This window comes from Heptranchias perlo, chromosome 23 (genome assembly GCF_035084215.1).
Source record: "Heptranchias perlo isolate sHepPer1 chromosome 23, sHepPer1.hap1, whole genome shotgun sequence".
NCBI lineage: Eukaryota > Metazoa > Chordata > Chondrichthyes > Hexanchiformes > Hexanchidae > Heptranchias > Heptranchias perlo.
The window spans coordinates 47,185,503-47,206,428 of record NC_090347.1 but is presented as its reverse complement, the minus strand read 5'-3'; the positions used below and the strand labels follow the sequence as shown (position 1 = coordinate 47,206,428).

The window sequence follows — 20,926 nt, the reverse complement described above, 5'->3', positions numbered from 1 at the left end:
CCCAAGGGAGTGGTGGAGGCAGATTCAATCATGGCCTTCAAAAGGGAACTGGATAAATACTCGAAAGGAAAAAATTGCAGGTCTTTGGGGATAGGGCAGGGAGTGAGATTAGCTGGATTGCTCTTGCATACAGCCAGCACAGACTCAATGGGCCAAATGGCCTTCATCCATGCTGTAACATATGATTCTAAGTGGGACTAATTAGTTAGCTCTACCAAAGAGCCAGCACAGTCACAAATGGCCTCCTTCTGTGCTGTATTCTACTATGATACCATTAACAAGTGGCTTAGGTTAGGGCATGACTGAGTAGAATATTCCTGGTTAGCAACTATTCAGGAGACAGTAAAAGTGAGGAGTGGCAGTGCCCAGCAAAAATTCCATTACAGCACTACAACACTGGGATCACTGGGGTGGTTAAAGATCAGGAACTGTTACTCCATTAAACAAGGGAAAGGAGAGAGGAAGCGATATGTAGACAAGTTAGAAAAGTGTAAGAACAGCCCAACGAGGAAGGAGGCATTGCTGGATTTGGTAAAGAAATTCAAATTAAATCAAACATACAAGGAGAGGCACAAGACATACCAGGGTTAAAGGAAAATCAAGCAGCATACAGAAAACGGAAGGACAAAAAAATGACTAGAAAGATTGAGGGGTTGTAAAAGACTGGCAGGTAACAAAGGGAAATATGAAGGATTTTATAAACAAAAAGTAAAAAAGGATAGTGCCAATTAGAGATGAAAAAGGAAATCACTGAAGGAATGGCAGGGATACTTTGCCATGATTTTCACAAGAGTGTGGAAGTGGGAATGAACAGGTTCAAGGAGATGGGGTAATCGCATCAGATAGCCATAAGTATAGTACTGAAAAGATTAGCAAATCAGTGGAAAAGCAGCATGCCTTGACAGCATACAATGCCGGGGGTGGGGTGGGGAAGGCATGCAGTCTACAATAAAATACTCACCTGGAAAGACACCGGTTAATTAAGGACAGTCAAAATGGATTTGTAAAAGGAGAGTAATTTAAACAAGTTCATTAGCTCTGACTGCATTGATAAAAGAAATGCAATGGATGTGTGGGGATTGTCAGGAGATTTGATAGGTGTTGTGTAGGAGACTTGTTGATAAAAAAATAAAGGCACTGGTACGATAGGCAATGTGCGAGCAGGGATACGAAGATAAGCAACGTAGTTTTGCTTAATGAATGTTTTGACTAGAGGGATGTAAACAGTGGTCAGTATTGGGACCATTGCTCTTAAATAATCTGCATTTGACATGGGGGCAAACTATCAATTTGCAGATTACAAAAGCAGGGAGCAGTTAACTGAAAAGGATAAGTGACTTACAGGTTAATAGATTGGGCAGAAGGCAGATCAAATTTAATGAGATATTTAATGCAGCGTGAAGCAATACATTTTGTGAGGAAAAATGACAGACTCAAGCCCCACGCCAAAGACTTGAGCATATAATTGAAACTAATACTCCAGTACAGTACCGAGGGAGTGCTGCACTGTCAGAGGTGCAGTCTTTCAAATGAGACGTTAACCAGGGGCCTGTCTGCCCTTTCAGGTGGATGTAAAAGATCCTATAGCACTATTCAAAGAGAATAGTGAGATGAGACCTTTTACATTCACCTGAGGGGGCAGTTTACAGAACAGTTTATGGGAGCTCATTATATCTGTGCTGGTTCCATTACAGCAATCAAAAATTAATCCCAGTGTCCTACATTCCCCCAACCTGTTATCTACCTCTGCTTCAAATATTCATCCTTAAAAGGGTGCAATGCCCGTGCATCAACCACACTGGCAAAGCATTCATATCCCAATCCACTAATTAAATTTCTCTTCACTTTTTCTCAAACTCACTCCTAAGAGTCAGCACCCAATTCGATTGGAGAGAATTCACTCAGCGAGTGACTCCCTTAATAGATCTCAACGTTTGACCTCTGACCTTCCATCAGCTCTCCATGTCCAAAGATTGGCTAGTTGAGCCAAAAATCAAACTGGCTACCACACTCCTAGGAGTGGGTTCCAGCCAGACAGCCCTTTCACAGAATGCAGCCCCTTCCAACACCATGTGTGAATGCTCACTGGAAGTGTCAGAATGTGATACCTCACCCATTGTCCCAAACAAGGATAACCATTTCAATGGCTGGCTCATTAAAGGCACTTTATCCCATTATTGTTCCAGTGCCTGTCAAGTTAAAAAAGTTGCTAGGCCTTTGAGAATTAAACCTGACTGTCAAAACCATATAGTTTAAATGAAAATCCATGGCACGCTAAATACTAAAATACCAAAACTTTCTTTCCAACCGTACTAAAATCTTTAGTGATCTTATAGTTCGGTTCATACCAGTCTTTATTTACAGACTGACTAATTATTTCCATCACTGATTGTGTAAATATACTTCATTCACAATATTCAAGTGAATTACATAGAAATGGAATTTACAGCAGAGAAACAGGCCATTCAACCAACTGGTCTAAGCCGGTGTTTATGCTCCACACGAGCCTCCTCCCATCCTCTTCATCTAACCCTATTAGAATAACCCTCTATTCCTTTCTCCCTCCAGTGTTTACCTAGCTTTCCCTTAAATGCATCTATGCTATTCGCTTCAACCAGTCCATGTGCTGGCAAGTTCCACATTCTAACCACTCACTGGGTAAAGAAGTTTCTCCTGGCATGTCCAGCCAGTATTGGGAACATGCCCATATAGAATTGCATCTTATTACAATGGTAACCATAATTCTTCGATAACAAAAAAGGAATCTCCCACATTCTTCCCACTTGGATTAAATTATTAAAATGAAACCAATTACTGGACATTATTCAGGTCTGTTCAATTTATTCTGCATTGTTCTGGAGGGAAGATTCAGAATGTTGCTACCTGTGTTGTAACATCTTTGCTTGGCTATACTACAGCTGAATATCACCCCACAGGACTGCACTAATGTCCACTATCACTGTACCAGCTTAAAAATAATGGGAAGTGACATGTTAAAAAAAGGCTCCGAGACCAGTTCGATCAGCCAGAGACAACTTCAACCCAACGTGTACTACAAGACACCCAAATACTCTGCAGCAAAACACAAGTTGAAGTTACAAATCCAGTTCAATATTGACTGAATAGTTTAAAAAGGTGTTTACTAGAGTTTGGGGAGGCATTTTCACAGTATCAAAGATGCCACTTGTCTTGCCACCAGGAGGGTTTCTCTGTTGCTTCGGATCCATTGCTTCAGTGGTAGCCGATCCAAAGATGCCGCTGCTCTTCCCACCTAGAAATGGCAGAAAAATAAGAACCAGGCAGCATATAAGAGGCATTTCCACATCTTCAGATTCCAACTCTAAACAAATGGTGCCAAGGAAAACATTTGCTTACAGGGTGATAACTATACAATGAGTAATAGCAAAGAAGGCACTTAAAACAAGTCCTTACAGATCAGTTCAGTCTCTAGTAAGCCTCAGTAGCACCACAAGAGTTTGGTCACTGTCCCACAAGGCATTGTTATCAACATACACTAGATTGTGTCATATTGCTACTAGCTCTCTGAGGCAAGGATTTATAACAACCTGAAGCTAATCTCCTGCTAGCAGCCAGTGCACACACCAGGCCAGGAATGTACCATACTAGAGATTTTGATGGCCATCCATTAATTGAACTAAATCTACCTGGAAATGCATGCACATGAAAGCTGCCTTTTCAAGTGAACAAAAAATTCTAAAGTTGAAGTCCAACATTCATGAACTGAATTTATAATCCCTCCAATCAGGTTTCCATCCCTGCCACAGCATTGAAACAGCCCAAATCAAAGTCACAAATGACATGCTACATGAATAACCATGGTGAATGATCCCTCCTCATCCTATCTGTAGCCTTTGACATGGTTGACGCCTCCAATGCCTTGTTGATCGGGCTGCCCTCCCCAGTTCCACTCTTACCCATCGGGTCATAGCCAGAGAATCTCCTGCAGCAGCTTCTCTTGCCGTCCGGTTACCTCTGGAGTTCCCCCAAGCATCTGTCCTTGGCTCCATCCTATTTCTCATCTACATGCTGCCACTCGCCAACATCATCTAAAAAACATGTTACCACCCAACTCTCTCATCGCCACCTCTCCCAACCCCTCTGCCTGTGTTGTCAAACTGCTTCAACATCAAGTCCTGAATGAGCTGAAGTTTCCTCCAATTAAACATTGGGAAGACTGAAGCTATTGTCTTCAGCCACCAGCATAAATTCTGTTCCCTAGCCACCAATTCCATACCCTCCCTGGCCAGTCAAAGGCTGCACCAGACTCGACGCAACTTTGACATCCTATTTGACCCTGAAATGAGCCTCCGACCCCATATCCTCCGTCACAAAGACCGCCTACTGCCATCTCCACAATATCGTCTGTCTCTATCCCCACCTCAGCCCATCTGCTACCCAAACCCTCAGTATCATGGTAGGTACAGTGCAGGAGGAGGCCATTCAGCCCATCATGCCTGTGCCAGCTCTTTGAAAAAGCTATCCAATTAGTCCCATTCCCCTCCTCTTTCCCAATAATCCTGTAAATGTTTTCCCTTCAAGTATTTATCCAATTCCCTTTTCAAAGTTATTATTCAATCTGCTTCCAGCACCCTTTCAGGCAGTGCATTCCAGATCATTACAACTCGCTGCGTAACAAAGTTTCCTTGTGTCGCCTCTGGCTCTTTTGCTGATCACCTTAAATCTGTGTCCTCTGGTTACCGACCCTTCTGCCACTGGAAGTAGTTTTTCCTTATTTATTCTACCAAGACCCTTCATGATTTTGAATACCTCTATCAAATCTTCTTGTAACCTTCTCTGTTCTAAGGAGACCACCAGTTTCCCCACATATATGAAGACCCAAATCCCTAGTAGCATTCTAGTAAATCTCTTCTGCACCCTCTCTAAGGCCTTCATATCATTCCTAAGTGTGATGCCCAGAATTGAATACAATACTCCAGCTGAGACCTAACCAGTGTTTTATAAAGGTTTAGCATAACTTCCTTGCTTTTGTACTCTACACCTCTTAATAAAGCCCAAGATCCCATATGCTTTTTTTTTTAAAAAAAGCCTTCTCAACTTGTCCTGACTCCTTCAAAGATGGTGTCTGTGCACCCCCAGGTCTGTTCCTGCACCCTCTTTAAAATTGTACCTTTAGTTTATATTGCCTCTCTTCATTCTTCCTACCAAGTGTCTGCCCATTTGTTCCTGAAGTCTGCTACTGTCCTCCATATTGTTCACTACATTTTCAAGTTTCATGTCATCTGCAAGCTTTGAAATTATACCCTCTATATCCAAGTCCAGGTCATTAATATATCAAAAAGAGCAGTGGTCCTAATACTGGGGAGCGCCACTGTATACTTCTCTCCAGTCTGAAAAACAACTGTTCACTACTCTACACTCTGTCTCTTACCAATTTTGTATCCACACAGCCACTGTCCCTTTAATCCCATGGGCTTTAATTTTGCTAACAACTCTATTATGTGGTACTTTATCAAATACCTTTTGAAAGTCCATACACATCAACCACACTACCCTCATCAACCCTCTCCATTACTTCAAAGAACTCAATCAAGTTAGTCAAACATGATTTTCCTTTAACACATCCGTGCTGACTTTCATTTATTAGCCCATACTTTTCCAAGTGCCAATTAATTTTGTCCCAGATTACTGTCTCAAAGTTACCCCACCATCGACATTAGGTTGACTGCCCTTTTTTCCCACACTCCCTTTTTTGAATAAGGGTGTAACATTTGCAATCCTCCGGCACCGTCCCCATATTTAAAGGAAGATTGGAAGATCATGGCCAAGTCTTCCACAATTTCCATCCTTACTTCCCTTAGTAACCTAGGATGCATCCCATCCAGACATGTGACTTGTCTACTTTTAGTACCTCTATCTATTTTTACCCTATAATACCACTACTACCTCCTCCTCCTTTACTGCTACAATGGCAGCATCCTCTTCTCTAGTGACAACAAATGCAAAGTATTCATTTAGTACCTCAGCCATGCCTTCTGACTCCACAAGATCATCTTTTTTGTCCCAAATCAGCCCCACCCTTCCTTTGCCTACCCTTTTACTATTTGTATGTTCCTAATAGACTTTTGAGTTCCCTTCTATATTAGCCACTAATCTAGTCTCATACTCTGTCCCTCATATTCCCTTTTTTAAGATGATCTCTGGACTTTGTATTGAGCCAGGTTCTCTGTTGTAATATGAACCTTACACTCATTATAAGCCTCCTTTTTCTGTTTCATTTTACTCTCCACATCTTTAGTCATCCAGGGAGCTCGAGCTTTGAATGCCCTTCCTCTCCCCCTCATAGGGATGTGTCTACTCTGTACCTGAACCCAATTCCTCCCTGAAGGCCTCCCATTGTTCAATTACTGTTTTGCCGACCAATTTTTGATTCCAATCCACCTGGGCAAGATCCTTTTTAACTCACTGAAATTAGCCCTCCTCCAGTTAAGTATTTCCACATTAGATTGTTCCTTGAGATATAGTCCAATCCCTCAATTATCCCAACAGGCCTCAAGTTTCACTTCCCAACATACAAAATTCCTCATACCCCCACGAATCTGTGTGTATTGGAACAGAGTATTACTAAGTTTAAAAGGAGAAGCAGCAGCAGATACCAGACAAAGGGAAAAACTAAGTGACATCAAAGTTAGCACAGATTGAGGAGTGTTTAATTTATCATTCATCTCAAGTATTAAAAGCATAATATCCTTTAGGTAAACAAATAGACCCAAGAGGCTAAACAGATCTAAAGGGACAAAATAAACTAAGTAGAGGAAGCCAACATTAAAAGGTATCAGCTATACGTTAACCAGGTATCCGCTAAGAGTAATTAATTTGAAGTCAAACTAATCCATTGGCTAATTAATGCTAGACATCAAGTGATTCTATTAGCAATAATTTATTTCTAAAACTAACTAATAAATAAGGATTAGAGATGAGGTGTATAAAATTATGAGGGGCCTAGATAGAGTGGACAGGAAGGACCGATTTCCCTTAGCAGAGAGGTCAATAACCAGGGGGCATAGATTTAAAGTGATTGGTAGAAGGATTAGAGGGGAGCTGAGGAAAGGTTTTTTCACCCAGAGGGTGGTGGGGGTCTGGAACTCACTGCCTGAGAGGGTGGTAGAGACAGAAACCCCCAACCCATTTAAAAAGTACTTGGATGTGCACCTGAAGCACCGTAACCTACAAGGCTATAGACCAAGTGCTGGAAAGTGGGATTAGGCTGGGTAGCTTTATTTTGACCAGCACTGACACGATGGGCTGAATGGCCACCTCCTGTGCCATAAACTTTCTATGACAGAACATGCAGTGTTGCAGGACTGTAGTACAAGTGTTTGTGGACAGTGAAACTGTCTGGGATTGCCACATCTGCAGTAAATGTCTGTCTTAAGTCACTCCAGCTCAGTTCTTGAGCTGGAGTACATGTCAGAGACACTCAAACACAATGGAGGGGGAGGAATATCTGTATAGTTTTCTCCATAGTCTCAAAAATAAAGTGAGGGGAACAATAAAGACAAATTAAATTGCCTGTATAGCAATGTGCATAGCATCCGAAACAAAACGGGGAACTAGAAACAATAATTCATAGCAAGGAACCAGATGTAGTAGGGATAAGTGAATATGGCTACATAAAGAGCAGGACTGCCAGTTAAATATTGCAGGATAGAACTTATTTAGAAAGGCTAGGGAAGGAAGGCAACAAGGTGGGGTAGCTGTACAATTTAGAGATAACAATGGCTGTAGAGAAAAAAGTGGCATAACTAACAATAAGATCGAAACAGGAACTCAAATTAAATCAAAGAATTTTTTTTTTTTTTAATTGTAAAATATTCTACAGACAAATAAAAAACCAGGATAGGGCCACTAAAAGATGCACAAGACAAACTCAGATAACAAGTGAAATTTTGCCTCAGTATTTGACATGACATTAGAAGAGATCAAAAAAGATAACTGATAAACTAATCAAACTTGAGGCTAGAACCTCTGGTCCGGATGGATTGCATCCATGCATATTAAAAGTAGTAAGGGAAGAGATAGAGGCAGTATTACATATACACAAAAATTCATTAGAAAAGGAACTGGCAGACAGCTAGTGTTATTCAGAAGGCAAGAAGTGGTGTTCCAGAGGATCAGTGTTAGGACCACCGTTCACAATTCACAAACGATTTGGTCTCAGGAATCTAAATACAATTTCAAAATTTGCAGACACCAAATTGGGGGGGTATCATAAATACGGAGGGAAAACTGAAAGCACAAGATCACATTAATAAACTTGCAAAATATGTAATTGGCAAATTAATTTCAATATAGATAAATATGAGGTGTTACATTTTGGAAGGAAGACTAAGGAGGCCACATACAGCTTGGATAGGAAGAGTAAATGGGACAGAAGAGCAAAGGGATCATGGGGTACAGATGCACAAATCTGTGCAAAGTAGCAACAGGGTAATAAGGCCATGAAAAAGGCAAACCAACCACTGAGGTTCATTTCTAGAGAAATGAAATTGAAAAAGCAGAGCGGTTATGTTAAACTTGAATCAAACTTTGGTTAGACCACACTTAGAACTGTGCACATTATTCTGTTCTCCATATTATAAAATGCCCTGTACAACTGTAGCAAAACATCTCTACTTTGATATTCCATTCCCCTTGCAATAAATGACAACATTCCATTTGCCTTCCTAATCACTTGTTGTACCTACATATTAACTTTGTGATTCATGTACTAGGACACCCAGATCCCTCTGTACCTCAGAGTTCTGCAATCTCTCTCCATTTAAATAATATACTGCTTTTCTATTCCTCCTGCCAAAGTGGACAAGTTCACATTTTCCCACATTATACTCCATCTGCAAAATTTTTGCCCACTCACTTAACCTATCCATATCCCTTTGCAGACTCCTTATGTCCTCTTCACAACTTACTTTCCTACCTACTTTTGTGTCATCGGCAAATTTAGCAACTATACATCGGTCCCTTCATCCAAGTCATTGATATAGATTGTAAATAGTTGAGGCCCCGGCACTGATCCCTGTGGCACTCCACTCGTTACATCTTGCCAACCTCAAAATGACCCATTTATGCCTACTAACTGTATCCTGTTAGCTAACCAATCCTTTATCCATGCTAATGTTAGCCCCTACACCATGAGCTCTTATTTTGTGTAGTAGCCTTTGATGTGGCACCTTGTCAACAGCCTTCTGGAAATCCAAGTACACCACATCCACAGGATCCCCTTTATCCACGTTGCTTGTTACTTCCTCAAAAGAACTAATAAATTAGTCAAATACGATTTCCCTTTCACAAAGCCATAATGACTCTGCCTGATTTCATGGAGATTTTCTAAGTACCCTGCTATAACCTCCTTAATAGATTCTAGCATTTTCCCCATGACAAGCTAACTGGGCTGTAGTTTCCTGTCTCTCCTTTCTTGAATAGAGGAGTTACATTCACTATTTTCCAATCTGATGGGAGCCTTCCAGAATCTCGGGAATTTTGGAAAATGAATACCAATGCATCTACTATCTCTGCAGCCACTTCTTTTAAGACGCTAGGATGAAGTCCGTTGGCCTTTATGGCGAGGGGGTTGGAGTACAAGAGTAAGGAAGTCTTGCTGCAATTGTACAGGGCTTTGGTGAGGCCACACCTGGAGTACTGTGTGCAGTTTTGGTCTCCTTACCCAAGGAAGGATATACTTGCCTTAGAGGCGGGGCAACGAAGGTTCACTAGATTGATTCCTGGGATAGGAGGGTTGTCCTATGAGGACAGATTGAGTAGAATGGGCCTATAACCAAGTTTAGAAGAATGAGAGGTGATCTCATTCAAACATACAAGATTCTAAGAGGGCTTGAAAGGTAGATGCTGAGAGGCTGTTTCCCCTGGCTGGAGAGTCTAGAACTAGGGGACACAGTCTCAGGATAAAGGGTCAGGCATTTAGGACTGAGATGAGGAGGAGGTGGTTACGGGGAGGTCGTGTCTGACTAACTTGATTGAATTTTTTGAGGAGCTGACAAGGAGGATTGATGTAGTCCACATGGATTTTAGCAAGGCTTTTGATAAGGTCCCAAATGCAGATTGGACAAAAAAGTAAAGGCTCATGGGATCCAAGGAAATGTGGCAAATTGGACCCAAAATTGGCTCAGTGGCAGGAAGCAAAGGGTAATGGTCGACAGGTGTTTTTGTAACTGGAAGGTTGTTTCCAGTGGGGTGCTGCAGGGCTCAGTACGAGGTCCTTTGCTTTTTGTGGCATATATTAACAACCTGGACTTAAACACGGAGCATGATTAAGAAATTTGGGAATGACACAAAGATAGTCTGTGTGGTTGATAGCAAGGAGGAAAGCTGTAGACTGCAGGAAGACATCAATGGACTGGTCAGATGGGCAGAAAAGTGGCAAATGGAGTTCAATCCAGAGAAGCACGAGGTAATGCATTTGGGGAGAGCAAACAAGGCACGGGAATACACAATAAATGGGAGGATACTAAGGTGTAGAGGAAGTGAGGGACCTTGGAGTGCATGTCTACAGATCCCTGAAGGTAGCAGGACAGGTCGATAAGGTGGTTAAGGAAGCATATGGAATACTTTCCTTTATTAGCCAAGGCGTAGAATATAAGAGCAGGGATGTTATGCTAGAACTGTATAAAACACTAGTTAGGCCACAGCTTGAGTACTGTGCACAGCTCTGGTCAACACATTACAGGAAGGATGTAATTGCACGAGAGGGTGCAGAGGAGATTTACGAGGATGTTGCCAGGGCTGGAGAATTTTAGCTATGAGGAAAGATTGGATAGGCTGGGGTTCTTCTCTTTGGAAGAGAGGCAGCGGAGGGGTGATTTGATTGAGGTGTACAAAATTATGAGGGGCCGAGACAGAGTGGATAGGAAGGACCTATTTCCCTTAGCGGAGGGGTCAATAACCAGGGGACATAGATTTAAAGCGATTGGTGGAAGGATTAGAGCAGAAATTAGGAAAAATATTTTCACCCAGAGGGTGGTGGGGGTCTGGAACTCACTGCCTGAGTGGTAGAGGCAGAAACCCTCAACTCATTTAAAAAGTACTTGGATGTGCACCTGAAGAGCCGTGACCTGCAGGGCTACGGACTAAATGCGGGAAAGTGGGATTAGGCTGGGTGGCTCCTTTCTCAGCCGGTGCAGACATGGGCCGAATGGCCTTTCTGTACCATAAATATTCTATGAGGGTTCTGAATCTTTGAAATTTTCTACCCGAGGGCTGTGGATGCTCATTTTTTGAGAGCATTTAAGGCCGATAGCGACAGATTTTTGGACTCTAAGGGAATCAGGAGGGAAAGTGGAGTAGAGGTTGAAGATCAGCCATGATCTTATTGAATGGTGCAGCAGGCTCGAGGAGCTCCTATTTGTTACGTTCCAAGCACGAGGGAGCAAGGAATAGAAGGATATGCTAATTGGGCTAGATGACAAGGAGTGGGAGGAGGCTCGCATGGAGCATAAACGCCGGCATAGACCAGTTGGGCCGAATGGCCTGTTTCTGTGCTGTATCTATGTAACTATGTAATTAACATTACACAATGTCTGTTCTGGCAACAAACCTACACAAGTATGATCTCATCTGCGTTGCACACAAACCACAAACTTTATGAAGAGACATTCTACACAAAGGTATGCTCAGAGATTGCCTCCATGCTCGGAGCTTGATGACATAAAATACAGGAAGTGAAGGACTGAGACAGGTGTCCATGCAATTCAGTGTAATACCCTCCAGCAGCAGGCTTGCTTTTTAAACAGAAGTGTGCTTGAAGAGGAGGGATTGTAGGAAACATGCAAGACTGCAATTCAACTTAGTCAGGCAACTCTAAGCCTGTTTACTCAAGCAGCCTTCACACATTGCACTGCACCTGGTGGGTTGCTTCTTCTAACCACGGGCTGGTTTTCCACTGGCGGTCCAAAGATATTCGATGCCGTCTTGTTTGAACGGGAATGCACTGGTTTGACATTTTCCTCCACCCCGAATGAGATGCTGGATCCGCCACCAGGAGGCTGCAACACTCTGCTTGTAAAATGAAGAATTTAAACTTCCATAAATCTCTCACTCAAACACCAAAGCAACCATTTAATAGGTCTTCTAAAGCTAGTCACCAGAAACAATGGTGACATTACATTGAAGCATCATGGACACTTGGGCTCTAGTCTCAGGTGACATTCAAATGGTTTAAGAGTTACAAATTGCCCATAGCTGATAATGGTCACGGCAACACAAAAGCCCCAATTGTTTATATTTAAAAAGAAAAAAGTCAGACTTCAAAAAGAGCCTCTCTTTCTGCCCCCACCTCCCTGATCTTCAATGCTCAAGCTGAACAAGTGACACCTTAGAGAGCCACAATTTGTACCATGAAGCCAAATGCACAGAAATATCTCGAAGCTATAACACAGGCCATTCAGCTCAGCCAGTCCATGTTAGTATTTACCCTCCCATATCCCTTGGATTCCTTTTTCTCCATCCAATCTAATCTTGAATGCTGAACATGAATTCCATAACCTCACACATGTAACAAGTCCCAGTATGAACATGCTATTCAACAGAAACAGCTCAGGACAACCATTCTCACCCCCTCCCCAGCTTCTGAAAGGCTGGGCAGCACAGCTCCTGTCTCTCACCAAGCTTCTGAAACACTCCATTCCCAGGCCTGCACCATAAACTTCAGATCATAAAGCAAGATCCCACCTTTGTCATCTGTCTATACCTACTTAGTAAACATCCTAGCATAAATTAAAGGGTATCTATACTGTAAGCATTTTAACCAGGAGCACATTTAAAGTGACAATGAATGGACATTAGTCAATGAGATAGCAGATGGCAAATGCACAACCACTCCCTGCATTTAACTTAAACCTGAGTTTAAGTTACTGAATGGCCACCAGAGGCTGTACATTAAACCAGAACATTTAATGGCAAAGAAATTCTGGGAAGTGGGCGTTTTGCCAGAATATGCACTATGTTCAAGCAAGCAAATCTGGATTGCAAACCCTCATTAAAGACAGACTAACTGAGCACCCCACTGCATAACAACCACCATCATCACCTGGTATAGCACCAAGCCACAGACAAAAGGTCTACACCCAAACAGCCACATGCACACAATTTTTACATTTCAGCTAGAAGATCCTGGGTGCAGTTTGCAGGCTGTGATTTGTTTGCTGATCTGAGAGTCTACAACTGGCTTTATCCACCCTCCTACTCTTCAAAAAAAGGCTGGGGGGGTGGGGGGGTGGATCACAATAATCCAAGGTTCCTGCCCCTAATTAGTCACACCCACCCCTAGAAAAAGACAACGATTGAACAAACATAACTGGAAACAGCATAGCTGAAATCTTAGAAGGCCAAAGGTTTCCTGCAACGGAAGACCCACCCATGTTTCTGGGACGGAAAATCGACTCACTGGGGCAAAACATAATTTCACAAATTGTTATAGTCTTAAATATTGCTGATTCAGTCATCTCAACGCCTCAGCACTCCTAACAGATTCACCAACAACAATGGAAGCAATCACCAGCAGCAGCACTTGGGGAAAATTCTGAATAAAAGATGGATGGCAATTTGTGTTGAAGATGAGTACAGACTGCTCGAGATGAGCTCCATTCTGTCAGAACCATTCAGCTGTCTCATTACATTCACACAGACCCCTCAGAACACAAAGAACTTAATTAACATTTTCCCACAAGGTTTAAACAAAGGGTTCATTTTGTCCAATTAAGGGTTATTGCCTTTAACTGCTCCAGCAGTTTAAAGATGTACCCATGTCCTGAAGCAGCTGTTAATGGACTGAGTCTATTTTAGCGACTCATCCATTAATGCACCCAGTTCACAGCCTGTGATGATAACCCAAACACACTATGTCTGCCTCAAAGAATCAGCTTCGAATTGGCTTTAATAATTCAGCAAGAAGCCCCAGGGTTTGGGGGGGGGGGGCCACACCCCACAGTAGGAATCACCAGGGTTTGGGGGGGGGCCACACCCCACAGTAGGAATCACCAGGGTTTGGGGGGGGGGGGGAGATGGTGACACTCCAGAGCAGCATTTTTTCGGGAGGGGCGGAGAGGATGAGGGGGCGAACACTCGACATTCAGCGGGCGCCCAGTCACCCACCCCCGGACTGGTGTGTCCAGTGCGGACACGGGGCAGAGGAGGAGCCCGGACCCCACCCACTGCAAAGGGAGGATAGGTGGGGGGGACTGCAGCGGCCGCACCCCGGCCCACTGCCCTTTGTTGGCGAGTCCCGGCACCTCACCCCCGCCCCGCCCGGAGGATGGAGAGCGGAGGCCGACCCCACCCGGGCCCGTCACACGGCCCCTCACCATCGCCCCGGAGCTGCACCAACCCCGTCTCCAGGGCAACGGCGGCGCCAGCGGCCACCCACCCACCGACCCGCCCGCCCGCCCACCGACCCACCCGGCCACCGACCGACCCGCCCGCCCGCCCACCGACCCACCGACCGACCGACCGCCCGGCCACCCACCGACCGACCGACCGCCCGGCCACCCACCCACCGACCGACCCGCCCGCCCGGCCACCCACCGACCGACCGACCTGCCCGGCCGCCCACCGCCCGGCTACCTGGAGCTGCTGCGGCCCGTGGAGTCGAGGCCCTGGTACGTGGTGGTAGTGGTCATTTCAAGCGGCCGATCCCGATCCCTGCTCCGCTCCGCTCGCTCGCTCGCCCGCCTCTGCCGTCCTCCGTCTCTCACCGCCAACTGGCCGCTCGCTCCCGCTTATTTATAAACACCCCTGCTCCAGCCCCGCCCCCGCTGCTCTCCCATTGGTACAAACCCACAGCTGTCACCCATCGCTGCCTCTCATTGGCGATTAGGACAAACCGAAGGCGGCCTTTCAAACAAGAGCCGGAGCGCTATTGGCCGGAGCTGCTGTCACTCACCCCCCGCATTGTCCTGCGGCTGGGGGGCGGGCGCCGCGCGCGCCGGGAGGATGACGTGATGAGCAGGCTTTTGTTTGAGTTGAGGTGACGTAATGCGAGAGCCAAACCAGGGCCACAATGGGCTGGGCCTGGGGCCTGGGCCTGGGCAGAGCTTGGCACCCCGGGGAGAGAGGCTGGCACCCCGGGGGGAGAGAGGCTGGCACCCCGGGGAGAGAGAGGCTGGCACCCCGGGGGGAGAGAGGCTGGCACCCCGGGGGGAGAGAGGCTGGCACCCCGGGGAGAGAGAGGCTGGCACCCCGGGGAGAGAGGCCCCAGGGAGAGAGAGGCTGGCACCCCGGGGAGAGAGGCTGGCACCCCAGGGAGAGAGGCTGGCACCCCAGGGAGAGAGGCTGGCACCCCGGGGAGAGAGGCTGGCACCCCGGGGGGAGAGAGGCTGGCACCCCAGGGGGAGAGAGGATGGCACCCCAGGGAGAGAGAGGCTGGCACCCCGGGGAGAGAGGCTGGCACCCCGGGGGGAGAGAGGCTGGCACCCCGGGGAGAGAGAGGCTGGCACCCCGGGGGGAGAGAGGCTGGCACCCCGGGGGGAGAGAGGCTGGCACCCCGGGGGGAGAGAGGCTGGCACCCCGGGGAGAGAGAGGCTGGCACCCCGGGGAGAGAGGCCCCAGGGAGAGAGAGGCTGGCACCCCGGGGAGAGAGGCTGGCACCCCAGGGAGAGAGGCTGGCACCCCAGGGAGAGAGGCTGGCACCCCGGGGAGAGAGGCTGGCACCCCGGGGGGAGAGAGGCTGGCACCCCAGGGGGAGAGAGGATGGCACCCCAGGGAGAGAGAGGCTGGCACCCCGGGGAGAGAGGATGGCACCCCAGGGAGAGAGAGGATGGCACCCCAGGGGGAGAGAGGCTGGCACCCCAGGGGGAGAGAGGATGGCACCCCAGGGGGAGAGGCTGGCACCCCGGGGGGAGAGAGGCTGGCACCCCAGGGAGAGAGAGGCTGGCACCCCGGGGAGAGAGGCTGGCACCCCGGGGAGAGAGAAGCTGGCACCCCGGGGAGAGAGGCTGGCACCCCAGGGAGAGAGGCTGGCACCCGGGGGGAGAGAGGATGGCACCCCAGGGAGAGAGAGGCTGGCACCCCGGGGAGAGAGGCTGGCACCCCGGGGAGAGAGAGGCTGGCACCCCGGGGAGAGAGGCTGGCACCCCAGGGAGAGAGGCTGGCACCCCGGGGGGAGAGAGGCTGGCACCCCGGGGAGAGAGAGGCTGGCACCCCGGGGAGAGAGGCTGGCACCCCAGGGAGAGAGGCTGGCACCCCGGGGAGAGACACGGGTTAAGTACAGAGTAAAGTTGCCTCTTCACTGTTCCATCAAACATTCCCAGTCGCTTGGATCGACCGACTGTTTTACACCCCGCCCCATTTTACTTTCCACGCTACTTGCAGAACCTGGAGCTGTGCCTCCATCTTCAACCTTTCCTTCTAGAGGAACGTACTGAGTGCTTTGATCCAAGATGGATGGAATCTCCTCATTTTTTTGACTACATGATAATAGTAAAATGCATTCCTTTCTAGATCCAGATGAACCTACTCAACTATCAAAGATGACCTCCAGTGTACGCACCAGTTGAGAGTCCCTCGGGTGTCTGGCTGGATCACGCTCCCGAAGTGTGGCCTGAATATGTAGAGCTTCCATTTCTGGGTCTTCAAACCCAGGCATCTTTTGTGACCTCTCCAAGTTAGCCACAAACAGCCTCCAGTCAGCTCAGTCACTATTGCGGGTGAGGCCAAGTGGATCAGAAGTGAGACCTCCTTGGGACTGATCCTGATAGAGGGTGATGGGCAGAAGGTTGGTATTTAGCCCTGGAGCCAGGCTTAGGTTCTGGAACCCCTGCCTGAGCCTGTAAACAGAGGAGATGGGGAGTCAAGCCCCTCTGTACTATTCCAGGAATTGCCAGAAGGTTCCTTTGGCGCTGTTTGAAAGCCTCCACCAACACATTCACTTGCCCATCAAAGAAAATCTTCCCATCAGAGGGCATCTGGAACAGGGAGCACTTAAAGACAATGCCAAGCCAGCCGAAGAAGCAAACTTCCCTTGACCATAGGTGTGTGCCTGTACGCAGGGCCTTCACTACAGCATGCCGCCGCTGGGAGCTGGCCTGAAACTCCCAGAGCTGGTCCTCGGTCAGCAGCAGAGACTGGCTACAGAAAGGACCATGCGCCTACCGAGACTCACAGCCTGAAGCTGTGACGCCCAATTAGAAGCAAACGTGAAGCCATGCTATAATCGACTGGAAGAACCACCTGCCCTTGAGTCCAGCAGTATGGGAAGCTCAGGAGTGGGATCCTTGGCCAGTGGGCTTCTGTCTGAGTTGCATGTCGGTTCAGACCCTCAGTGACAGTCCTCAAGGAGACATGACAGATCCTGTAAACACTGAACAATGGGGCCTTCGCAAATCTGGAGCAGTCAGTCTTCGTTTGGTGCAGGAACGATCAGAGTTGTTAAGGTTCAAACTCTGGGCTGCCGGAGCATTGACTACATTGAACATTTTGTCCCCTTAATTCAGCATGTGGTCTTTGTCATTATCTTCCTCCTTTTCCATGGGAGCCTCCCCCACCCAGTCACTGGCAGGAGACTGGGCCATTTAAAGGCTGGTTCCCCTGCCCATGACCACTTTCCTTTGGACAGACATCAAGGGTGTCTAGACTAAAATGCAGAAGCAACCCAGGGTATTGGCCAAGGTAGGCAGGATTCATCATGTCCATCTGTTAGGCAAAGTCTGAGGGCCCATTCAGCGGGCGTGCTGTGGTTGTTCATCAGGTCCCCACCTGGGATATCAGTCCTGAACTTCCTGACTGCGAGTCCAGATTACTGCTCTCATGGGGAGGACGGCCTTCCAACAAGGGTTGTCGCATGTCTGAGTCGCTTGCAACCTTCGACAGAGTTTGCTCATTAGCTGTGAAGTGTGGACAGTTGCTACTAAAAATGACAGGTTCTCTGATTGAAGCATTGAGGATGTACAGCCGTCTGCCAGTGGAGGGATCCAGGGACGCCAGCTAGTGTGGTGACACCTTGGGGCCAACACCCTGGGGCCAACACCCTGGGGCCAACAAATTGGAGCCAACAACTTGGAGCCAACACCTTGGAGCCAACACCTTAAGGCCAACATCTCGGGGCAAATAAATTGGCGCCAACAACTTGGAGCCAACAACTTGGAGCCAACAACTTGGAGCCAACACCTTAAGGCCAACATCTCGGGGCAAATAAATTGGCGCCAACATCTTGGAACCAACACCTTGGGGCCAACAACTTGGAGCCAACATCTTGGGGCCAATAAATTGGGGACAACACCTTGGAGCCAAAACCTTGGGGCCAATAAATTGGGGCCAACAACTTGGAGCCAACACCTTGGGGACAACACCTTGGAGCCAACACCTTGGAGCCAACACCTTGGGACCAACACCTTGGGACCAACACCTTGGGATCAACACCTTGGGACCAAGACCTTGGGACGACACCTTGGGACCAACACCTTGGGACATGCACCATGGGACAAATACCTTGGAGCCAACACCTTGGGGACAACACCTTGGGGTGAAGATCTTGGGGCCAATAAATTGGGGACAACACCTTGGAGCCAACACCCTGGGGTCAACACCTTGGAGCCAACACCTTGCGGACAACACCTTGGGGACAACCCCCTGAGGTCAACACCTTGGGGCCAACACCTTGGGGACAACACCTTGGAGCCAACCCCCTGAGGTCAACACCTTGGGGCCAACACCTTGGGGACAACACCTTGGGGCCAATAACTTGGGGCCAACCCCCTGAGGTCAACACCTTGGGGCCAACACCTTGGGGCCAACACCTTGGGGACAACACCTTGGAGCCAACCCCCTGAGGTCAACACCTTGGGGCCAACACCTTGGGGACAACACCTTGGGGCCAATAACTTGGGGCCAACACCAGAGGGAGATGACTTTAAACTGCAAGACACTGAAGGATGAGGAGTTCGATGGGGTATAGTGTCCGTGTGAAAGAGTGGGGAGTTGGATGGGTTAGAGTGTCTGTGTGAAATAGAGGGCAGTTGCATGGGTACATTGTCAGTGTGAGAGGGTGGGGAGTTGGATGGGGTACAGTGTTTCTGTGAAAGGGTAGGGAGTTGGATGGGGTACAGTGTGTGTGTGAAAGGGTGGGGAGATGGATGGGGTACAGTGTGTGTGTGAGAGGGTGGGGAGTTGGATGGGGTACAGTGTGTGAGAGGGTGCGGTGTGGGATGGGGTACAGTGTGTGTGTGAGAGGGTGGGGAGATGGATGGGGTACAGTGTGTGTGTGAGAGGGTGGGGAGTTGGATGGGGTACAGTGTGTGTGTGAGAGGGTGGGGAGTTGCATGGGTACATTGTCAGTGTGAAAGGGTGGGGAGTTGGATGGGGTACAGTGTGTGTGTGAGAGGGTGGGGAGTTGGATGGGGTACAGTGTGTGTGTGAGAGGGTGGGGAGTTGGATGGGGTACAGTGTGTGTGTGAAAGGGTGGGGAGATGGATGGGGTACATTGTCAGTGTGAAAGGGTGGGGAGTTGGATGGGGTACAGTGTTTCTGTGAAAGGGTAGGGAGTTGGATGGGGTACAGTGTGTGTGTGAAAGGGTGGGGAGATGGATGGGGTACAGTGTGTGTGTGAGAGGGTGGGGAGTTGCATGGGTACATTGTCAGTGTGAAAGGGTGGGGAGTTGGATGGGGTACAGTGTGTGTGTGAGAGGGTGGGGAGTTGGATGGGGTACAGTGTGTGTGTGAGAGGGTGGGGAGTTGGATGGGGTACATTGTCAGTGTGAAAGGGTGGGGAGTTGGATGGGGTACAGTGTTTCTGTGAAAGGGTAGGGAGTTGGATGGGGTACAGTGTGTGTGTGAAAGGGTGGGGAGATGGATGGGGTACAGTGTTTCTGTGAAAGGGTAGGGAGTTGGATGGGGTACAGTGTGTGTGTGAGAGGGTGGGGAGATGGATGGGGTACAGTGTGTGTGTGAGAGGGTGGGGAGTTGGATGGGGTACAGTGTGTGTGTGAGAGGGTGGGGAGTTGGATGGGGTACAGTGTGTGTGTGAAAGGGTGGGGAGATGGATGGGGTACAGTGTGTGTGTGAGAGGGTGGGGAGTTGGATGGGGTACAGTGTGTGTGTGAGAGGGTGGGGAGTTGGATGGGGTACAGTGTGTGTGTGAGAGGGTGGGGAGTTGGATGGGGTACAGTGTGTGTGTGAGAGGGTGGGGAGTTGGATGGGGTACAGTGTCTGTGTGAGAGGGTGGGGAGATGGATGGGGTACAGTGTGTGTGTGAGAGGGTGGGGAGTTGGATGGGGTACAGTGTCTGTGTGAGAAGGTGGGGAGTTGGATGGGGTACAGTGTGTGTGTGAAAGGGTGGGGAGTTGGATGGGGTACAGTGTGTGTGTGAGAAGGTGGGGAGTTGGATGGGGTACAGTGTGTGTGTGAGAGGGTGGGGAGTTGGATGGGGTACAGTGTGTGTGTGAGAAGGTGGGGAGTTGGATGGGGTACAGTGTGTGTGTGAGAGGGTGGGGAGTTGGATGGGGTACAGTGTGTGTGTGTGAGGGTGGGGAGTTGGATGGGGTACAGTGTGTCTGTGTGAGAAGGTGGGGAGTTGGATGGGGTACAGTGTGTGTGTGAAAGGGTGGGGAGTTGGATGGGGTACAGTGTGTGTGTGAAAGGGTGGGGAGATGGATGGGGTACAGTGTTTCTGTGAAAGGGTAGGGAGTTGGATGGGGTACAGTGTGTGTGTGAAAGGGTGGGGAGATGGATGGGGTACAGTGTGTGTGTGAGAGGGTGGGGAGTTGGATGGGGTACAGTGTGTGTGTGAAAGGGTGGGGAGATGGATGGGGTACAGTGTGTGTGTGAAAGGGTGGGGAGATGGATGGGGTACAGTGTGTGTGTGAAAGGGTGGGGAGTTGGATGGGGTACAGTGTGTGTGTGAAAGGGTGGGGAGTTGGATGGGGTACAGTGTGTGTGTGAAAGG

The 20,926-nt window shown here is 48.1% G+C and overlaps 1 protein-coding gene across 2 annotated transcripts in view; it reads right to left on the bottom strand.

Annotated features, from left to right (window-relative positions):
• The window catches only part of jpt1b (Jupiter microtubule associated homolog 1b), a 42,195-nt gene extending 27,431 nt beyond the window's left edge, over positions 1 to 14,764 (bottom strand). The window contains exons 1-3 of one of the 2 annotated variants that reach the window (XM_068004434.1): positions 14,614 to 14,764; positions 11,897 to 12,051; positions 3,144 to 3,271 (exon numbers count right to left, since the gene is read on the bottom strand). In XM_068004434.1, the coding sequence (XP_067860535.1) occupies positions 3,144 to 3,271; positions 11,897 to 12,051; positions 14,614 to 14,669 (339 nt within the window). In that variant the 5' untranslated portion in view covers positions 14,670 to 14,764. The remainder of the gene's footprint in view (positions 1 to 3,143; positions 3,272 to 11,896; positions 12,052 to 14,613) is intronic. The other variant, XM_068004435.1, reaches the window with a different exon arrangement.
• Between the last annotated feature and the right edge of the window lie 6,162 nt (positions 14,765 to 20,926).